This window comes from Solea solea, chromosome 10 (genome assembly GCF_958295425.1).
Source record: "Solea solea chromosome 10, fSolSol10.1, whole genome shotgun sequence".
NCBI lineage: Eukaryota > Metazoa > Chordata > Actinopteri > Pleuronectiformes > Soleidae > Solea > Solea solea.
Window position 1 is genome coordinate 2,256,496 of NC_081143.1, and position 20,725 is coordinate 2,277,220.

General features: G+C 42.0%; 1 protein-coding gene across 4 annotated transcripts in view; it reads right to left on the minus strand.

Annotated features, from left to right (window-relative positions):
• Positions 1–19,529, minus strand: part of sh3gl2a (SH3 domain containing GRB2 like 2a, endophilin A1) — a 30,243-nt gene extending 10,714 nt beyond the window's left edge. For 3 of the 4 annotated variants that reach the window (XM_058641315.1, XM_058641313.1, XM_058641316.1), the window contains exon 1: positions 19,310–19,529. In XM_058641315.1, coding sequence (XP_058497298.1) covers positions 19,310–19,354 — 45 coding nt within the window. In that variant the 5' untranslated portion in view covers positions 19,355–19,529. The remainder of the gene's footprint in view (positions 1–19,309) is intronic. The other variant, XM_058641317.1, reaches the window with a different exon arrangement.
• Between the last annotated feature and the right edge of the window lie 1,196 nt (positions 19,530–20,725).

Below are 20,725 nucleotides of genomic sequence, written 5' to 3' on the forward strand. Positions count from 1 at the left end.
TCATCAAAAATACAATTCCAGGAGTTATTGACTGATAAACGCTGTGATGCTCTTGCAGAATGTGACCCCGACACCACAACAGCATGTTTTTGGATGAAAACATGCTGTTGGTGTGTGTTTTACTGACGGGGGAACAGTGCTGCTCTCATAGCTGCTGTCAGTGTGACACTAAGAGAGGAGAGCAAAGACAGAGCCACAGTCGTCCCTTTAATCTGTCCCCCACTCAACGAGCCATCTCATCCTTTCATTCTGCATCCATCACTCTCTCTCAGCCCTCCAGTTCCTCGTCCTCCCTGCAGGGGACAACGTGACAAGGTGAAGGGAGCTGAACAGGGATTAGGAACATGCTCAGTTAGCTGTGGCGTAGATGATATGTGACCATATTAAAGCATCCAATGTCACACATGTGAAGCAGTGAAGGCTAGAAATGAAGAGGTAACATACACATAACAAGTATGTTCATGAATGTATGCAATAAGCAAGGAAATCAAAGAGGCAATAAAGAAACCACAAGAGTGTGAATGTGAACCTTCAGGCCTGGTTCACATGAGGCTGTGGATCTTTCTCTCATCGTTCTCCTCCTGGCAGAAACCATGCAAACCAAATCAGACCAGATTAAATATGCTAAACGTGGCCACGAAAACCACCCAGAGATCTTGCCAAGAGCAACAGGGCAACCTGCCACTGGCCACCGCCACCCACAAAACCTCTTGCATCATTATCATGGGGGTCAGACAGCAGAGTGTCCTGACATGCTCTCACCGTGGATCAGGGACAGAAACAGAACATCAGCTCATCTTGCAGTGTTTTACTAAGACAAGTGCAAATACAATTCACGCTGCTTTAATTAGAGCCAAAACTGGTCATTTGTCAATAAGTCATTTATTCATCGTGTCAGAATCCAAAACAGGTCAAATTAGAGCCGTCCAAAAAGTAAAGACTATACAAGAATGTTTTCAAATATATCAAACATCGACAATCTTATTTTCTTCATAGTAAAAGTGGTGTAAATATGCTGTGAATAGACATAGTTTTCAAAGATTGGACGGAAAAAAACATTAAAAAGTAAACAATTTGGTGGAAGGATTTCAAGAATAATCTCATTTGATAGATGTTTTCTTTTCTACTGCTACAACGTCCAAAAAACAATAATAATAATACAAAACACCATTATTTTCTCCTCTATATTAAATACATTGAGCCAATGTGTTTGCAGCAAAATGCCTTGTTTGTGTGTGTGTATGTTTTGAGAGTTTTGACAGTTTTTTGTAATGGAGGCAGGGATAAGATTACACTGGTCAATAACACAGGATCATATTATACATTAATACATTAGCCTACAGTTAAGAGGTGGACTTAAGACAACACATTGATGGACGTTTTCCGTGACGTGTCAAACTAAATCAGTTCTAATAGATTTATTTTGAGTTTATTTTGGTTCATTCTGTGACAGAATACAAAGGCAGCGTTTAAGAAAGCACCACAAACACTTGATCTCATCCTACGATAAAAGGACCATCATTCTGCCTTAAAAATGATCGAAAAAGGGAATAAAAGGATATTCAGTTAAATCATGGATCTCCTGAAAAGTCTTCTGACACAATAACTGGGTTTGATTTAAAGTAAAATGACTTATGTATTTATTTATTTTTGCTGCTTTTTTAATTAATATTATACATAACTGTATCAAATAATCAAGACAATCTAAGATGGACTGTCTCACTGCCTCAGGATGGAGACATCGTGAAGGATTTGCATCTTCACGCTATAATCATACATCCATGTGAGCAGCACTCACACTCATGATGTAAGGACACCTTTAACTCTATCCTGCCAACTGCTCTCAGGCTAATAGAGAAAAGAGACATGGTTCATGTGTGAGTGCCTCTGCATGTGGCTGAGAAATATCACATCAAGTCTGATTTTTCAGCTTCTTCAATGTGAATATTTTCTACTTTCTGTCATTTTATAGAAATGTCAGGAAAAGAATCCTCTGACTTTAAAGACATTTAGGAACGATTCTTAGATTTGGTTAAACATAGTGATATTGAAGATGCTGTAAAAATGTGTGTGTGTGTGTGTGTGTGTGTGTGTGTGTGTGTGTGTGTGTGATGTGATTATTTGATAAAAGTAAATGTCCAATGTTGTATGCTGCCTGTTCCAATGGGGAAGTTAAATGGTTTTGCTGTGTGATGGTTGTTGCTTGACTATGTTTAATGTGAAACATTTAATAAAGACATGTTTTAAAAAAGAAAATAAAGAAGAAGAAAAAAATGACGTTTATTTTCTACAGTGTCTTAACTGCATTGCACCTTTATCAGCTTGTACTTTTACCCTTTACTACTGCACTGTTAGTACTGACATGAGTGACATGGCGGCCAATGTGAGGCAAAAAAGGGAGTGTGCTGCTTCTGCTGCTGCTGCTTCTGCTTCTTCTGCTGCTGCTGCTGCTGCTGCTACTACTGCTTCTGCTTTTGCTTCTGCTGCTGCTGCTGCTACTGCTGCTTCTGCTGCTACTGCTGATGATACAACACTCCACCCAACCTTCCTCCTACACCCCCTTCCCTCAGCTCCTGCTCACTAGTCTTAATCCTTGCTGGGCACACAGAGGCCCCTGCTGAAAATACGCCCACAGGGTGGAAGAGGGAGATTAAAAATGACAAGAGTGATTAGTGAGGCTATTAGGAGGACAACCCCTGCTGCTGGACATCAACAGGAAGTGATCTAACTCACCTCCCTCACCTCTACCTGACTGCCCTTCTGTGAGAAATAACATCCAAAATACTGTGAAAAATGTCATGTATGTGCTGCTTTATCCTCCACATGAGGGTCAGTCCCAGCTCACACACAGTAAAGTAGGGCCAAATGTTCACCTGTCCATCACAGAGACAAACTATTATTACAATAAAGTTTACTGTCGTAGCAAACACCACACCGGGACTCCAACCGCTGACCCTTATCCTGTGAGGCAGCGATGTTCGTCACTGCTTCACTGTTTCTCCTCCTGATAATAATAATAACACAATAAATACTTTTCACCATTGTTAATTATAACAATGTAACCATTGTAATGAGAAGTTTACAGCAGCATGCACACGTGTCCCAGTGTGATGTATGACTGTAGACTCGTTCTTTTATTTATGTTATATTTTGGATGGATTTCATACAGTCATGTGTTTACGGTGATTATTAACGACAGACCTAAAGTGCTTTGTGGACACAGATCAAATTTAATGGAAAACAAGCCTAGGGTTCATTTTTCACCTTAAGTGTGTTGTCAGGAAAAAAAAGGATGATAAAGAAGAAGGTACAGAAAAACCTGAACTTAAAACTGAAGTTAAAAGAAAAAACAATGTCCAGAAGACATTTTGTCCTCCTCATTGTTCCTCTTTTTCTTTATGAACTCCAAGTACTCTCAGTGTTCTCATCACCACGTTTCTCATGCAACACTGCACTGAGTGACTCAACAACATGTCCAGGTGCATTCACCTGAACAGGAATCTCTGCTGCAACGACTAAACTTCAACTTCAGCTGAGCACACGTTCAAAGAAGAGAGGACAAGAGGACGAAACAGTGGAAGGACATAAACGACCTGTGCTGTTGCACAATTAAGGAAAATCCATTTGTTTCTTGATTGATTCTTAAATCCTGGTGTTCGGAGCCAGATCGGGTTGGTGGGGGTTCCAGGACGACAGGACTACAGTAATCCTGTAGAACAACATCACGGCCCTGTGCAGCATTAGTGGGCAGTACGTTTGACAGTGTTGCTAATTAGGATATTTCACTGAACCACAGACAAACAAGCAAAAAACAACAACAACGCAGGCGTACATGCCCAACCACGACAGAAAGTGATTCCTGAAAATCAGCTGCACCATTCACACAACTCAGCGCCCGTGAGGACAGGCAGGAGACAAACACAGAGTGTCTGGATGAGCAGCTCTTTCCTCTGTCCAGACACATGGCAGCATCAGTCCACTGGTGGACTATGTTGCTTCACTGACCTCTATCCTCTGTGAGTGAGTGGCCTGTGGCTATTCTAATCTGGTTAGTAAGCCTCTGCATGGCTCTTATGTAACAGTGGGGATGAGTCTGTAGCTGGGGAGATGTGTGCACACTCAATCTGACCATGTACTGCTCAGCAAATGGAAGAGGGAGGCTGGGGGGAGGGGAAGGGAGGGGATGGGGGGGTGCACCAGCTGGCATTCTCTGTGTGTGTGTGTGTGTGTGAGAGCTCTGTGCATATGTAACATGGATGAGGAGGAGACAAGGACTGAGGATGACTAAAGGCACGCACTGTTTTGTTTTAAATGAATATTCTTGTTATTATTATTTAAAAAAATATATAAATTCACACCAGTACATTATTTTCACAATTGATGTCAAAAATAGTGATTCGTGCAATTCATGGAAATGAGCAGCGATTGTTCTGCCTAGAAACCACGAGAAGGTGTGAAAGACACCATGTGCTCACTTTCCGCTCTTGATTCCCTCTTGCAGTCATTTGTCCTCCTGCTCCTGATCTCAAGTCTTCTTTGTTCCCTTTTAATCATCTTTATATCCCGTGTAACCACTTCCACATCAGAGTATCGTCTCAGATATTACTTGAACATTTTCATGTTATTATACATCAACAAATCTTTCTTTCTTCTGTATGATAAATGATTTATTTAATCTCGTTGTACACTGTATAATGACAATAAAGGTGATTCTGATTCTGATTCTGATTCTGATTAGTTGATCTATAACTACATCACTGCAGTTATAGTATATACAGTTTAAATCACAATTCTTCATAGAGGACAGGGAGTCGGACTAAACGTCATTTAGCCTGATGTGGTTTCTGTTTGCTTCTCAGATCAAAGTCAACCATAACTTCAAAAATCCATCACTTGAGCAACAATGTTCATTTAAGAACATCTTTTGAGAAAATAATCCACTGTTCAACTACATTTTAAAGGTCATAATACGCCCCTAAACTACCCTTGAAGCCAGCTCACTGGATATTTTTCCTCTAGCCTTTTCCTTTTCATTCCCCCCTGTGTTGTGTTTTACTGTTTTATTTGCATCTCTTTGCTTTTTAAATGTTATTTTCCTTCTATTGTGAAGCACTTTGAGCTGCAATCCTTGTATGAAAGGTGCAATACAAACAAAGTTTATTATTATTATTATTATTATTATAATACTGTCTCTAACACTTGATTTCCCAACAAGGTGGAGCATAAACTGACTTTGTGTGATACAAACAATCAGTCATGAATCCATCCTGTCGTGTGTGTGTGTGTGTGTGTGTGTGTGTGTGCTGCACAGAACTGTAGCCTCATCCACCTGCTGAGCTTCCTCCCACCTCAATATCCATGATTTCCCTTTAAAGACTGAAGGAGTGAGTGAATTTGCATGTTCCGTCAACAAAGTGGGAGTATGTCAAGAAAATAAACATCAGCTATTAACATATTCAGCTTACCACGTTTAAAAGTCAGTATCATAATCATGCTGATTTTATACAGGTCAATATTCAATGACTGACCATCACTCAAACACACACACACACACACACACAGAAGCACACAAACATGTATGAAACACGTTAAACAACACGTGACTTGTATCTTTGTGTCATTTCCATTATCCCTCTGCAGCGATAATGACGGAGCTTTGAAGACCAGAGAGTGGACTTGACTGAGAAAGAAAATATTTCATTTATCCTCTAAGTCATTTTAATGTCTACCCAGCAGCACTGTGAGTGAAATCTGCATGGGTGTAATGAAGGTGCTGTGTGGGATAATGAACAGTGAAAATCAATATTGATGACAGTTATTAAAGCTCATTTTCAGACTGCTGCTGCTGCTGCCTCTCTGTGTGTGTGTGTGTGTGTGTGTGTGTGTGTGTGTGTGTGTGTGTGTGTGTGTGTGTGTGTGTGTGAGCGTGTGCGTGTGTGTGTGTGTGTGTGCGTGTGCGTGTGTGTATATCTGCAAATACACAGATTCATAACGACATCATTTAGCCTTCAAATTATCACTCGGCTACTGGACATGATATCACTCTTAACTCTTTTATCTACATCTTCCAGGTTATAACGGCCTGTAGTTTGTGATTTAACAATACACTGTATAATTAAGTTTAATTAAGAGCATCAGATCTAAATACTAAATGACTTCCTTTAAGCTTCTTTAAGCTTCCTTTAATAGTTGTGCTGCTGTCTTGACCAAGACTCACTGGAAGAAAGGATCTTGTATCTCAATGGAACCTTCCTGACTAAATAAAGGATAAATTAAAACAAATAAAAATAGATATATATTTTTTGGAAGTTATGGCTGGCTAATTTAGCAAATGTCTAAATAAATCATTTCTAATTAACTGATAACAATAATTATCCACACTCATGTTGGATAATTAAAGGTGCTCCAGGGTGTAAATAGAAGAACCAGTTTTAATTGTGGCGTCAAACATCTTTTCAAATCTCAGGTAAAACATTAAAAAAGCAATATTCAGAGTTTCCCAGTGTGTTTGCACAGTGCATACACATCACTTGTGATAAATGAAGAAACTTGTTATCATACATGAGGGAAAATGATTGGTTTATCATTGAGCTCCATTGAAAAATGGTTTATTGTGATTATAGAGCAGGAAAAGTGACTCATACATAAAAGATAATGTTCAGCTCAGCTCAGCACAGAGTCATGCATTATACAATAAGAGAAACAGGGGAATTGCAATGCTCAACATTCAGGTTTTTATACACAGTGAATACAGAGCAGAGCTGTTTTATAAATTGTATAAATATGCCTGAAATCTATCATTTCATTGATGTTGAGGGAAACCTGTAATGACAGAAATGTGCTTCCTGAGAGGAGAGACCCTCGTTGTTTGACCACAGAGGAGAGACAGCGATGTCTCATGTCATCTTTAATGGAGGCAGTGGCCTTTTTTTTAGAAAGGGAAATGAGAAAAATAAGCGTGCACCAGCAGCTAATGTCAAAAATAATCCCCCCAAAAGAACTGATGAGCATTAATCAAAATAAAAGCCAGATCAAACATGACAACACACATAATTACCTTATAATATCTTCACTAAAAGCATATCTGGGTGGAAATACAGTGATGTGAGTGACAAACGCTCTGCAACAACAGCAAAGGAACAAATATCCCAAACAGCGTGTGCTGTGACAGAGACTGTGTTTGGATCATCAGAGGAAACAAGATCTGCTCATAAATGTATAGGAGTGCAGTAAACAGTGCGGTCAGTACATGCACAGAAAACTCAAGACCTCAAGTCAAACAAAGCCGCAGAGCGAGAAAGACGATTCATTATCGTTGATGATGAAGATAAATATCTTTGACTTCCCTCTTCAAGCTCAAGCATGCAGCAGTGACAGCAGAGTAATGGATCCTGGAGAAAGGAAGCAGCCGAGCATCGAGTGTGTAATCAATAAAGCAGCAAACATTCCTCCCTTTCTCCTCCAAACACACTCACACGACTCAGACCAACCCTCAAAAATAAACTCCTAGTAATAAATCCACGCGCTGACATTAAAAGAGGAGAACATTGAAAAACATCAGCACACCAGTGTTCTGTAGATTTGATATTGACTATGTGCTCTTCAGCACCACAGCAGGTTTGATGAGATTTACTGTCCGTGAAGACGCTCAGAACACCAGGTGTGATTATAGACAACAAACCAGAATCAAGATAAAAACAACTGCTGACCACCATTAAAACAGGACCTGCATTAAGAATGGAGCACATAGCAAAGACAGTTAGTAAGAATGAATGTGTGTACAATAAAGGTTATGTATATATAACCCTTAAAATGTCTTTTTGTTGCTTATTAACCATAAAGGGCCAGAAAAGGTCCCATGAGTAAGTGCTTTTGCCCATTTTACTGCATGATAACACGGCTATTAACAATTTAAAATGAAGAAAAACTAAAAGTTTTATAAGATTTTTGTTGTCTCTGATTCGCAGGTTTCCTGCAACAGCGTGAGTGAAATGACCGTGATAACCACACGTTAGCTTTGACGGGAAACCGCTGCAATTTTTACGATAGAACAAACCGTCGTGTAACTACAGTAATGCAAGTGTCGTAATAATAAATCCTACCAGGACAGAGCATATACGTACAGACGGCCTAATGTGATATAGAGGTTGTGGAAACAGCAGAATATTTGTTATGCAGTTGGAACATGAAGGCTGGTTATGACAGGGTGATGAATGCATCATCAGCAGCTTCGTATAAAAGATGAGAAACGTTGACTTGACGTTGGTAAAAGTGGTATTTAGGCAGTGAAGCGGGGCCAAGCTTCACTGCAAACTCATCCATGAGCCTCATGTTCATCTCACTGAGAAGTCAGCTGGTGGCTCTCAAGCTCCACTCGTGTTCTATTAAACCACAGCAGAAAAAACACCACATCCCTGAAACAAAGCAAGTCCAATACACGAGGAAACAGTCATGACAACGATCACATCAATCAAATATGTAAGAAGCTCCAACTGCTTTATCATTAAATTTCCTGTAAATGGGAACAGAATCTACAAAATTGACATCATGTGCTATTGAAAAAGACCCTAGTCTACTTCAAGGCTGCATTAATCCATGATACGCTCCCTCTCTCTCTCTCTCACACACACACACACACACGCACACAAAGGCAAAGAAGAGCTCTAAACTCACGAGGTACATTTTCAGCATGTTTCACAGATTACCGTCACAGTGCTCTTATTCTGAGTCACACCCAGCATTGAAAATAATGCCAAGTCACTGTGGTTTGATTAATCTGAATATAATCCCTGACAAGCCATTCATACTCAGCTCAGTTGGGGGAGGAGGACACCAAGTCTTCACTGCTTCAGTGTCCATGGCTGAGGTCAAATAACAGGTTTTTATATTATTATTATTATTATATATATATATTCCAGGGCATTTCGTGACCATCCAACAGCCTGCTGGGCACTTCAGCAAACACATGGACACAGTGAAGCACATCCTGTTCCATCCTAACCCTCATTACTGTCCCATCACCAGCAAAATTAGGCATTAGACCGAGGGCATGATGCTACAGCTGTCTGAAAGCACTGCCTACACTCTTCTTTTGTTCCCGACTTCCTCCTCTCCTCTTCTCTCCTCTTCTCTCCACTTAACTCCATTACTTCCTCCCCTCATCTCTTCCAGCTTTCTGCTATACTTTATCCCGTCTCATCTTTTATTGCTGTTCCACACTAACCTGGCTCAAACCTGTCATCATCTGTGAAGCAAATGTGTTTACTGCTGTACACACTGTACATCACAGTGTGTGGTTGTTAAGCCTTGCTCGTGGACAGTGCTGTCAAACTCTAACCATAAGACCAGCCTAAAAGTGCAGCAGGCCCTCTGAAGTAATGAACACATGGTCCAGCAGAGGATGAGTAAAGTGTGGTCTAAAATCCACTCTGAATGCCATGTTGGCCTGTCAGTTGTCTTTTCCTGTCTCAGCTGTCACCGTCATGTGGAGGATAAAGTGGTAGAAGACTGGATGGATGGATGGATGGATGGATGGATGGATGGATGGATGGATGGATGGATGGATGGGTGTGAGCTCCACCATCACCTGAAAAGCAGTATGTGGATGTATTTCAGGTTCCTACTGAACAAAGCAAAGAAGGATTCATCTTAGCTGTTAGTGAGACAGAAGAGGAGGCAGCGCAACGAGTCATTAACACTGTGTGTGTGTGTGTGTGTGTGTGTGTGTGTGGGCGGGTAAATATCCAAATGTTTCCAAAGCAATAATTAGTCACAAATATTTGTTCAAACTTGATTATTTGAAAATGTGACTGTCGCACTGTACTGATGCATCACACGTTAAGTCCATCGTCACAGTGACATGAGTTATATCATTTAAAAATGAAATGAAAGCGAGAAAAAGACAAAACCTTGACTGATACAAGTGCCACACTATGATTATTATTCAACATGATTGACTGTGCATCACAAATCCAAATGTTTGGATCTCATGATGTTGAGAGAAGTGATTACAGTTCATCGTGACGGGACATGAATACAATACCATTGAAGAGAAATGGTGCCACAAGGACACAAGGAAAGTCCGGTGATAATCAAAAGATATTATGATTCTGAATGTTTCTGGAGCTAAATATAAAGACTGCCTCATGTATATAATACAACATCTGAGAAATCAAATACAACGATAGCCTTTCTGCATCATAGCTAACTGTTCTCAACTGTCATCCTCATGGGGACCAAAACCTGGTCCTAATAAGGCAGAAGCTCATTTCTGAAGAACTGGTTAAGTTCAGGGCTGACGTTTGAATCGTGGTTAGTTTAAGGTTAGAGTTAGGCTTTAGTCAAAATGAAGGGAAGTCAATGCAGGTTCCGGAAGGATAGTTGCTCCAACCTGTGTGTGTGTGTGTGTGTGTGTGTGTGTGTGTGTGAGAGAGAGAGGGAGAGTATCATGGACTCATTTAGTCTTATCACTGTTTCCAGGTTTTTCCAAGTATAAAATGTAATTGCTTCCACGGTGTTAGCTGTGGAATCATCACACAAAGTAAAAACCTAATGCAGTGTGTAATTCAGACACTAGATATAACACTGGGCACAGTCTTGCAGCTTCCACAACTTGAACAGAAACATATATGTTATAGCACAAAAGACTCAGTTTGAATGTGAGTCTGTGAGGGAAAAGGAGTCTGCTTCTCACTAGATTTACAATGTCTCAGTCTCTGGTTTTAGATCTTCTTCAAGAGAACATGCTGTCACTCTTCTAAACTATCTTCACATTTAGAGGAAAACAGATAATAAAGCACAACACAGTGGGATTAACAGCTGATAGCTGGTCAAAATGCAAATTCTTATGGATGACATCACTATCGGTCGCCATGTTAATGTGTCATATGCAAGATCTGGGCCACACGGTGAGTGTCGTGGTTAACACTAAGATGCAGGTTCACGTGGAGTGGAGTTTGAATTTTCTCCCTGTGTGTGTGTGTGTGCGTGAGTTTTCTCCAGTTTCTTCCCAGAGTCCAAAACCATGCAGATTTGGGGGTTAAACAAACTGAACCCTCTCCAAATGAACCATAGGTGTGTGTGAGTGTGAGTGTGAGTGGTTGTTGTCTCTATGTGGCCCTGTGATGGACCGGTGACATGTCCATTCATGTGTAGGATAAAGCAGTAGAAGATGGACGGATGGGTCTATGCAACATCTGTGTTTATCTATATTCTAAGAATCTTTAGATTTATATAAGGACCAACACCCTGTTTTCCTCCATGAGCATTGTCCTAATGCTTCATACAGGTTGAGAGAATCCCCCTCTTTCAAGCCATGAGCCTTCGCCTGTGTCTCCTCTCCTGCAGTGGTTGATGCCCAGAATATATAATACAGCAGTCCTGAATAAAACATCCACCATGGCCTGAATACTGATGCTGCTGAGACAGGGAAGAAAGACGGGAGTAGAAGAGAGTAGAAGAGAATAAACACGGACAGTAATGAACCACAGCCCACTTCATGTGGACTACACACACACACACGCACGCACGCACGCACGCACGCACGCACGCACGCACGCACGCACGCACACACACACACACACACACACACACACACACACACACACACACACACACACACACACACACACACACACACACACACACACACACACACACACACACACACACAAACACACACACACACACACACATGCAGCAGTGTTTTATGATTTGAGACATTTCCCCCTGGATGAGGACATTTAATGAGTTTACTTGAGCAGCACTCGTAGAGTTCAGAATGTGCCAAACAACATGTGAGCACAGGAGAAGCTAAGAATAGTTCTCTCTTTGTCATTAACCTCCAGACAAACACTGACGTCAGAGTGTTTGTCTCTGACTCCACAATCCCACGTTCAACCCTGTGGCGACTGCATCAAGTGTAATAGTGCTGACTGCTTATTTCATTGAAACTTTAATACCTTTTAACAAATCTGTTAGATCCACTGAGAAACCCACTATGTCAGATTCTGGCTGCACATATTTACTTAGAGAGAGAAGTGCAGCAGCAGCAGCAGCAGCAGCAGCAGCAGCAGCAGCAGCAGCTGTGGAGAGATGCTGAGTCATGTTGATCACATTCTAAAGTCTCATTGTAAGGTCCGCTCGGGGATTAATACACTGTCAGGGAAATGAATGGTAATATTTGTTGGAAGTGCAGTGATGGGGGCGACACAGTTCACATCAAACATGTCAGACAACCAGTGACAGATTCCACAGGAAGGGAGTGGATCAAATCCCTGACAGGCTGTTTGCACTTGTCAGAGAGCTGAATGAAACTTACGTCTGTCAAGCAAGACCAAGCAAACCATGGAGCCAATGAAAGGGTCTCTTGATGGAGACATGTTTGAGTGAATCACACATTCATCATAAACGGGACAGGAAATAAGGACAAGTGTAAGGGAAGGAAGTCCATGCAGACTGAAGGGTGAAGGGTACGGTTTCACTGGAACCAGTCCAGTGCTGCATTGCTGTGGAATACTTGGCCAGAAGTGAATGCACTGGATTAAGAACATTTCATTTTTAGGAGACAATTTCAGCGATTTATCTCTGACCTCTGACCTCTGACTCATGAGCTGCTATAAATAAATACTTTAGCTCTGGACTCCACCAAGTACATCTGCCTTAACAGACTTAACAGTGACTGCGGTATAAAAGGAAGGAAGGAAGGAAGGAAGGAAGTAGGGGAGGAAGGGGTGAAGGAAGGAATAAAAAGGAAGGGAGGAGGGAAGGGGGGATAGATAGATAGATAGATAGATAGATAGATAGATAGATAGATAGATAGATAGTTCCCTTCAGATCTACTGTTCTCTAAGTCCCTCCTGTTTGACCTGGCTAAGCTCCTCCTCCATGGATGATTTCTCCCTCCATCTATCTGCCACTCCTGTCACCTGCTCAAGGGTGTTCTCTCTCTCTCTCTCTCTCTCTCTCTCTCTCTCTCTCTCTGTCTGTCTGTCTCTCTCAGCTCACTTGTCTTTCCTTATCTCACTTTCCCTGCTGCACTCTTTTTGCCCCTCCCACCCCATCTGCTATCTCCCAGCTGGATCAGTTCTACGCTGCACTGCAGTAGGCACAGTGAGGACTGAGGCTGGATGAGTCACCCACTCACAATCTGCTGCCCTAAAGCCCCACAGGCGTCAGCCACAACCAAAGACCCCACTTCTGTCCACGGGCACGCACAGATCTTCATCACAGCAAACTCACTGATGATGCTGGAAATGTCTGCACATACACACTGACACTTAAACAAGGAAATGAGATGGTTTCCAGTGGACTCATCCCACTGCTACACAATAAAGATAAGTTATTAGTATTCAGCACACACGCTGGGAAACCTCACATCCAACCAACGAGGATTAGTGCTCTGCTACGCACTGTAAGAAACACCCTGCCTCAAACAACACAACACTGCCTCTTCATATCGACAACACCTTCTAGAACGCAGAGAGAACAATCTCACACACACACACACACACACACACACACACACACACACAACTAACATCGGACAACAATCTCCTTAAAGGCATCTTGGCAGCTTTTCTCTGTATCATCATTCCCAACAGATGGCTGATAGCAGTGCTTGAATTTCAAATGGAAACCAATCAGCAGAGACTCCAGGTCTCACAGACTCCTGACACACACGACATGTGTCGTTTTCTTTGAATCACAATAAAAGGTGGATGATATTTAAACCAGTCTAGTGTTACTAAACACAAGTGTAAGATGAATCACTGTGAGTGAATGATCAAACCAGCCACTTTATTAGGTACACCCCCATTCAACTGCCATTCAGTCACATGGCAGCTGACGTTCAAACTCTGAATCCCAGCAGAGGAAGTGACTGTGACTGTAGCTGAAAACTGCTGATCTGCAGGATTTTTACAGACAACCAAAAAGAAGCAAATATCCAGTGAGCAGCAGAAAAGACCTTGTCATTCAAAATGAAATGGAACGCAACAGATTCCCAAAGCCTAAATACTGAGCTGTAAAAATCATCATTTATTTATTTTACATTTAAACACGAGGTTGGTACAGAAAAAAAACCTTTGAGCTGAAAGACGTGATGCAGCCAAACACTCTGCGCCTTGTTTACACTCTCACTTTCCCTGGCACACTTTCTCAAGCACTGTCGCCATCTTCTTCATCTTCTTCATCTCCTCTCTCCACAGCAGGTTCCATTTTAATGAACGCGTTTCTGACTTCCTGCTGGCAGCGCGCACTCAAAAACATGTCGTACAGTAAATACAAAAAACTGGATTCAAACCAGGTCCTTCCTGTATGCAGTTTGCATGTTCTCCCTGTGTGTGTGTGTGTGTGTGTGTGTGTGTGTGTGTGTGTGTGTGTGTGGGGGGGGGTTCTCCAGTTTCCTCCCACAGTGAAAAACATGCAGAGGACTATGAACTGACGGTAGGTGTGAATGTGAGAGCAAATGGTTCTTTGTCTCCGTGTGTTGACCCGACGATGGTCTGATGACCTGTCCAGGGTTTGACCCCGCCTTTGGCCCCGCCTTTGGCCCGCCCTATATCAGCAGGGATCGACAGTGACCCCGTGGCACTCACGTGGAGGACAGTGTGGTAGAAAATGAAAGGATGAATGTTGATGACGTACGATTTATAGAGTATGTCGAAGTCTCTTGCTTCATTCAAAGGCCCACAGTGCAATATAGATTCTTGGTTAATAAACAAATAAATTATAAAACTATTTCTTCTGGGAGCTGCTAGGTTTTACCCTTCATTTCCCTTCTTTTTAAAATGGCAGCTGTTACTCGTGCACCACTCTGAGCCTGGGTGTCCTTGGATGAGGATGAGAGAGAGAGAGGGGGAGAGAGAGGGAGGGGGGGGGAGAGAGGGAGAGAGAGAGACGTCTCCTGTCAGAGAAAGGTGTGATTGTGGTTGTGTGAAATAAATGATTCAGTGATGTATGTGAGAGGGTGAAAGTGAGGCTGTGTGTAATAAACCAGCCACTGGTTGGCCGTGTGCCTTTTATTAGCCATTTCTCTCACAGGATTCCATAAAGTCTGTCACTAAGACTGTACGCTGCAGGCCTCCACGCACAGGGACCAGGGTTCCTGTCTCTCACAAAGCAGCTGATGTTCACTTAACTACAGACACAATGCAATTAGCGACTCCTGGGTCTATAAAAATGCACAATCTGCTCCAATATAAACAATTGAAATGGTTTTGCAGCTCAAATGATTGAGTTTAGTGGCGTTATTCTGTTCTGTCAGTAAATCAAATATCATGCATAGTTACCCTGGAGACGAGGGAGTGAACATGTCATCTACTGTATATCATGTGACAATGTAACCATTAACCATCCCAGACTTCGCCTCACTGACACTAACATCCTTCTTTTCATGTCTGCTCATTGTTGAAAAACAGAGAGCGCGTTCATTATTTCTAATATCTGTACATTACTTAGCAAACACTACATTACACACTGATAAAAACATATAGTATTACAGAATGATTCGTTTTCTTGATTAATTAATGACTCAAAAGTCATTAGAAAGACTGGGTTTACACAGTGACTCAGATCACATCATAAATTTGTGTCTGTACTGACAAATATCTATTTTGAAAAGATCACCCAGCCTTTTCCAATAGATATTGTATATAATTATTATTAATTATAATTTTTTTTAAATTGTATTTATTTTGAAAACCGGGCCAGCGCTCATTAATGAACATTCACATGTAAATGAGGCAGACTGTAGCCAGACTGTGGCTCATTTCCATCTGAAGTCCCTGAGCAGGTGCTGAAGATGTTTGACAACTTCATTTTATACATGTCATTAAAAAACACAATAAATATGTCATAATAACACAAAAATAAATCAATCAAAATCTGATCATTTTGTGTCCTCTGGATGTTTTGTTTTGAGAAAATCTCACACACTGTGCAGGAGAATGTGCTCATGCCTGAAAATTGCTTATTAAAATAATTGCATATTCATGTCTGTTAATCCACTGTGACTCATTTTTGCTGCTGTAATGTTACACATGCTGTCGCTTACTCACAACACTGAGTCGTGACAAAGGGCAAAAAGGACTGAGTGCACATTTTCTGCCATGCATTCCACCAAATCACTATCCCATTCTTTTAATCCCTAATCTCCAGGCCTCTCGTCTTACACTGGGACACGGGATATTTCCAAAGCATGCTTCCACAACATGTGAGCGTGTGTGTGTGTGTGTGTGTGTGTGCGTGTGTGTGTGCGTGCAAGCCGACAGATTGTTCTGTTGCTACCTATAGTGGAGTCTGGGCCTGGATTACAAAGCAGTGGCACAGGAAAAGAGGGATTGAGGCCTTCTGACACTGGCAGCCAGTGGAAAGAGACATGTGCTGGGTGTGTGTGTAGCAGACACACACACACACACACACACACACACGCACGCACACGCACGCACGCACACACACGCACACACACACACACACAGGGCCTGAGCCCAGAGCTGCCTCAGTAGCACTGGGAATAACAGTGAGTTATGAAGACAGTGCTGTGTGTGAATCTGCAAATACTGACGTCTCCTCTGCGTTTACACCTGTTTACACAAACACCAGGAGACACATAAATATTTGCAGCATATTCACAGACACACACACACACACACACAGAGGAACATCTGCAGTGAAGGAAAGGGACAATAGACTCATCAAAGTGAATGAACACATTCTGTGCAGCCCCACATGAGCTGCTGTCTAGTTCCAATCTGTTCAAATGAGTTCCTGATTAAAGTGTTGTGATGACCACTGCCAGTTATCTTTAACACATAATTCCTATCATGATGTATTTTAGAATTAGAATGCCAACAAAGCCAGATGTAAAATACAACGTTGCAGCAGGTAGTTGTGAGATCACTGTCTCAAGTGCAGCAGTGACCTTTGAAAGTCACACCACTATAGATGTGGGAGTGAGGACCAACTTCAGCTCCACAATATGTTCATTATCAGTTTATGTGAAAGTATGATAAAACTTCTCATGACCAAACTCTCGCATGAACGTTATTCAGGAAACTGTCAGTGAAGTTATGGCATGAACTCAATGATGAATTCAAAAAAGGTTGAAATGTAAAAATAAATAAAGCTCACAATGCAAATTGAAAGTGCAGCACTATCACAATGTTTTATGCATGTTCTCTACATTTCTGATTTTCTTGGTTTCTCCTTACGTTGTACAGGAAAGGCAAAAACAAGCCACATGCTGCAGCCTATTCCACTTATTGGCACATTTGTGTTTACTTTGTTTATGAACGTAACCACAATAAAGATAGTCATGCATTCATTCAATAACATGGAATCACTGAAATCACCTTATTGTTATTACCAAGGTGAAAACTGTACTAGAAATAAGATGCTATTATCTAAATATGACCTCCCAATAACAAAATGATGACCGTAATCATCTTATCATTTGTTACTGCACTGCTGTCAACATACTTTCTGCTGCTCTCAATCAAAACAACAACAAACGACGTAGTTTGATGATGTTGATGATGCAGCAGCAGCAGCAGCAGCAGCAGCAGCAGCAGCAGCAGCAGCATTGACTTGTCTGGTTCCCTGTGTGTTTGAGCTTCAGTGCAGAATGTGCATTTGTGGGAAAATACACAACAACAAAGAAGGAAAACTAAAGACACACTAGTGTCAGGTATGTGTTTCTGAGGGTTTGACCCACAGGTCAAAGCACAGACTTAAACAAAGAAAAGAAAAGTAGCTCAGTGCTAGTGCCAGTTGTCTTTCAGACTGAAAGGATGTGGGTTTGATTCCAAGTGTCCTCGGGCATGAGCCTTAACCTCATGTTGCTCCTGACAGCGTGTGAATGGACATGAAAGATGAGTGACAGGAACTGTGCTGCTTTGAATGCTTTATAAATACAAACCTGCGAATGCTGTGAAATGTAGGAGCACTAAAGACAATACATACAGTAGTCTCATCATCTTTGGATATTTGAAAACATGTTACACAGTCTTTCTTTAAGTCAATACTCTGCAACAACAGATGAGAGACGGCGACTGGAACTAAAGAGTGATCAACTATACATGAGCTTCTGAAGGTTAAGAATTGATTTGAGGTTTAGGTTAAGACATTTACACGTGGTGGTTAAGATAAGAGGCTGGAATGCATGCAGTGTCTTCACTGTACTAGAATGTACACTGAATACAATTCTGGAAACACTGCAGGAACATATGCTGTGTGTCCATGCTCTGGACTTCCTGCTGTGCTATATGAGGCTTGAGTGACTCACCCCCCCCAGCTCTCAGCTTAGACCGGAAATAAAAGTCAGTCAAAGCCCTGGAGTTAGTGTTGGTTAGTGCTGAGCTGCAGGACCCAGTGGTGAGCTATGACAGCCACTGGGATTCAATGGTTCAAACAACATGGTGAACTGTGAGAGATGAGATATGGCCTTAAAGCCAGAGACAAAGTAACCTTGAATTGAATGAATTTCCAAGCACAGCTAATTCATAATGAGATGCATGGAAGAGACATGTTTAAAAAAACAAAAACATTGATGTTATTGCGTTTAGAGGGCGCAGAGGTCATGGCGTGCTGCTCGTGCTGCTGCTGCTGCTGCTGGTACCGGAGCGGATTTCCGCTGCCAAGGCGCACTTAACTGATTGCATAACACGGTGCACGGTGGACTCCCCACTGTGGCCGCTGTCTTCAAAAGAAACACTTATTTAAAACCGTGTTTTCAAGTCATTCTGCCCTGGAAGTCAGAGGCGGGAGCGGCTGCAGCTACAACTGCAGCCGCTCTGATGTTTGTCTGTGCGGAATGTCATCTGAAGGGTACACACACACACACACACACACACACACAGAGCCAGAGACAGAGACACGACATCACTACGATCACAGTGTCGTGCCATCTGCCTCTCAGACGGCCACACACCACAAACGTGCCACTGAATCATTTATCGTGTGGTTTCCAGTGATGCATCGAAGGAGCGCAGGGTGTCGAGATGGAGGCTGCAGAGCAAGAAGCGTCAGTAATGTGTCACTACATTGGTGCAGTGCTGCATCACAGCAGTCAGCCACTACGATGGAGCACAGTTCAGCACCATGGCGGTGCATCCGAATAACAGGGAACACTACTACAACCACAGCAGCAGCAGCAGCAGCAGCAATAGCAGCAGCCATGGCAACAGTGAATGTACAATAAATGTGCGTAATGGTGAATATCTTTGACGCACACTACTACACTCCACTGCTCCCAAACACTGCGTGACTCGAACATGAAGGTCTCGTGTGAGCTGGCGTAGGCTTCTCTTACCTGAGTGGCTTTGTGGAATTGCTTCTTCAGCCCCGCTACAGACATGATGGTGACTTGACGGTGCCTATGGCTGGGATTAGAAAACAAATTAGAGGGAAAATAAGAGGAATTTCGGTCCTTGATGTATAACGGATGGATGGGTGGGTGGGTGCTCCTGCAGTCGTGGCTCTAACTGTAAACCCAGTCTACGCTGGTGTTCGACAGAGGGATCTCCTGTGAGGAAAGGGGCTGACTAAAACCCGGATCAGGCTATTGGATGCCAGGCCCGCACGTCTAAAACGGTGCTGACGTCACAGCCAGCTCCTTTTAAAGCGACCACCTCCTCTTTACTCGCCTTGGTTTGTTAAAAACACAAGATGAGATTCTTCTAATCTGAGGAACGAGTAGATTAGAGACATGGTTTCCACATTTTAAGGTAAATCTGACAAAGAAAAATGTTTTTAGGCCGCTTATTTTCTTAAATATCATGATCAGTGTATCACGTCTGTGGGTATAAAAGACAGCGGTTACAAAGAAACAAAGACATCCTCAGCAGTGCGCTCATAACACATCAGCACCCTGGACAGCGCCCAACGACAACGAGAGAACACCGACACACAGACATTCACAAAACTGTTCAGTGATTTAATGAAAGTGTGGAGGAACCAGGTTAAAAAAACAACAACTATGAATCGTTACATGTCAGGTATTTGTTAGTATATAAATCTGAACTGAATCCTGGGCCGTCACTAACAAAATAACCCTCCAGCTCTCACGTTTTTCATATATATATATGTATATATATATATATATATATATATATATACATATATATATATATATGTATATACATGTGCAGTGTTTTCAGACTGAAAAGCAAGTGAACTGGAACAGCTTTTAGTCTCTTTGCTGTGTGATGTGTGGAAAAGCTTCCCCGACAACACGAGGTCTGTTAAAACTGACTAACACTGCAAATCAGGGCTCATAAAATAATTTAAAGGGAATAATTTAAGTGAATTGCAATAGGATTCAACCCCAAAGTGAGCAATCAAAGTATTGCTTAACAATAGCACCAGCATTATTGTGAGAGAAAATTCTAACAAATTTAAGTTGAATTACTCCCATATTCTTATAACCAGAGCTGGTGTTCAATATTACCAGCTATAACTTAGGATAAGACACAAAATAGGCACCTTTCAAGGTTCCCTCCCTAGATACCAAGACGCCAGTTATCTGGACTGGAAACCTAACCCAAGTCTTACTAACTACTTATTATTACTCAGAGCTGGCACGCTGCTCGCCAGAATCTGCGACGATGCCTCACTGTTGAGATGTCAGGTGTCGTCTCAGTTCTCCTCAGATCTGTCGACAGTAAAATCTTCCATCTTAACTCATCACTGACTCCAGAGGTTCCATCATTGGTCGTCTCACCTCATC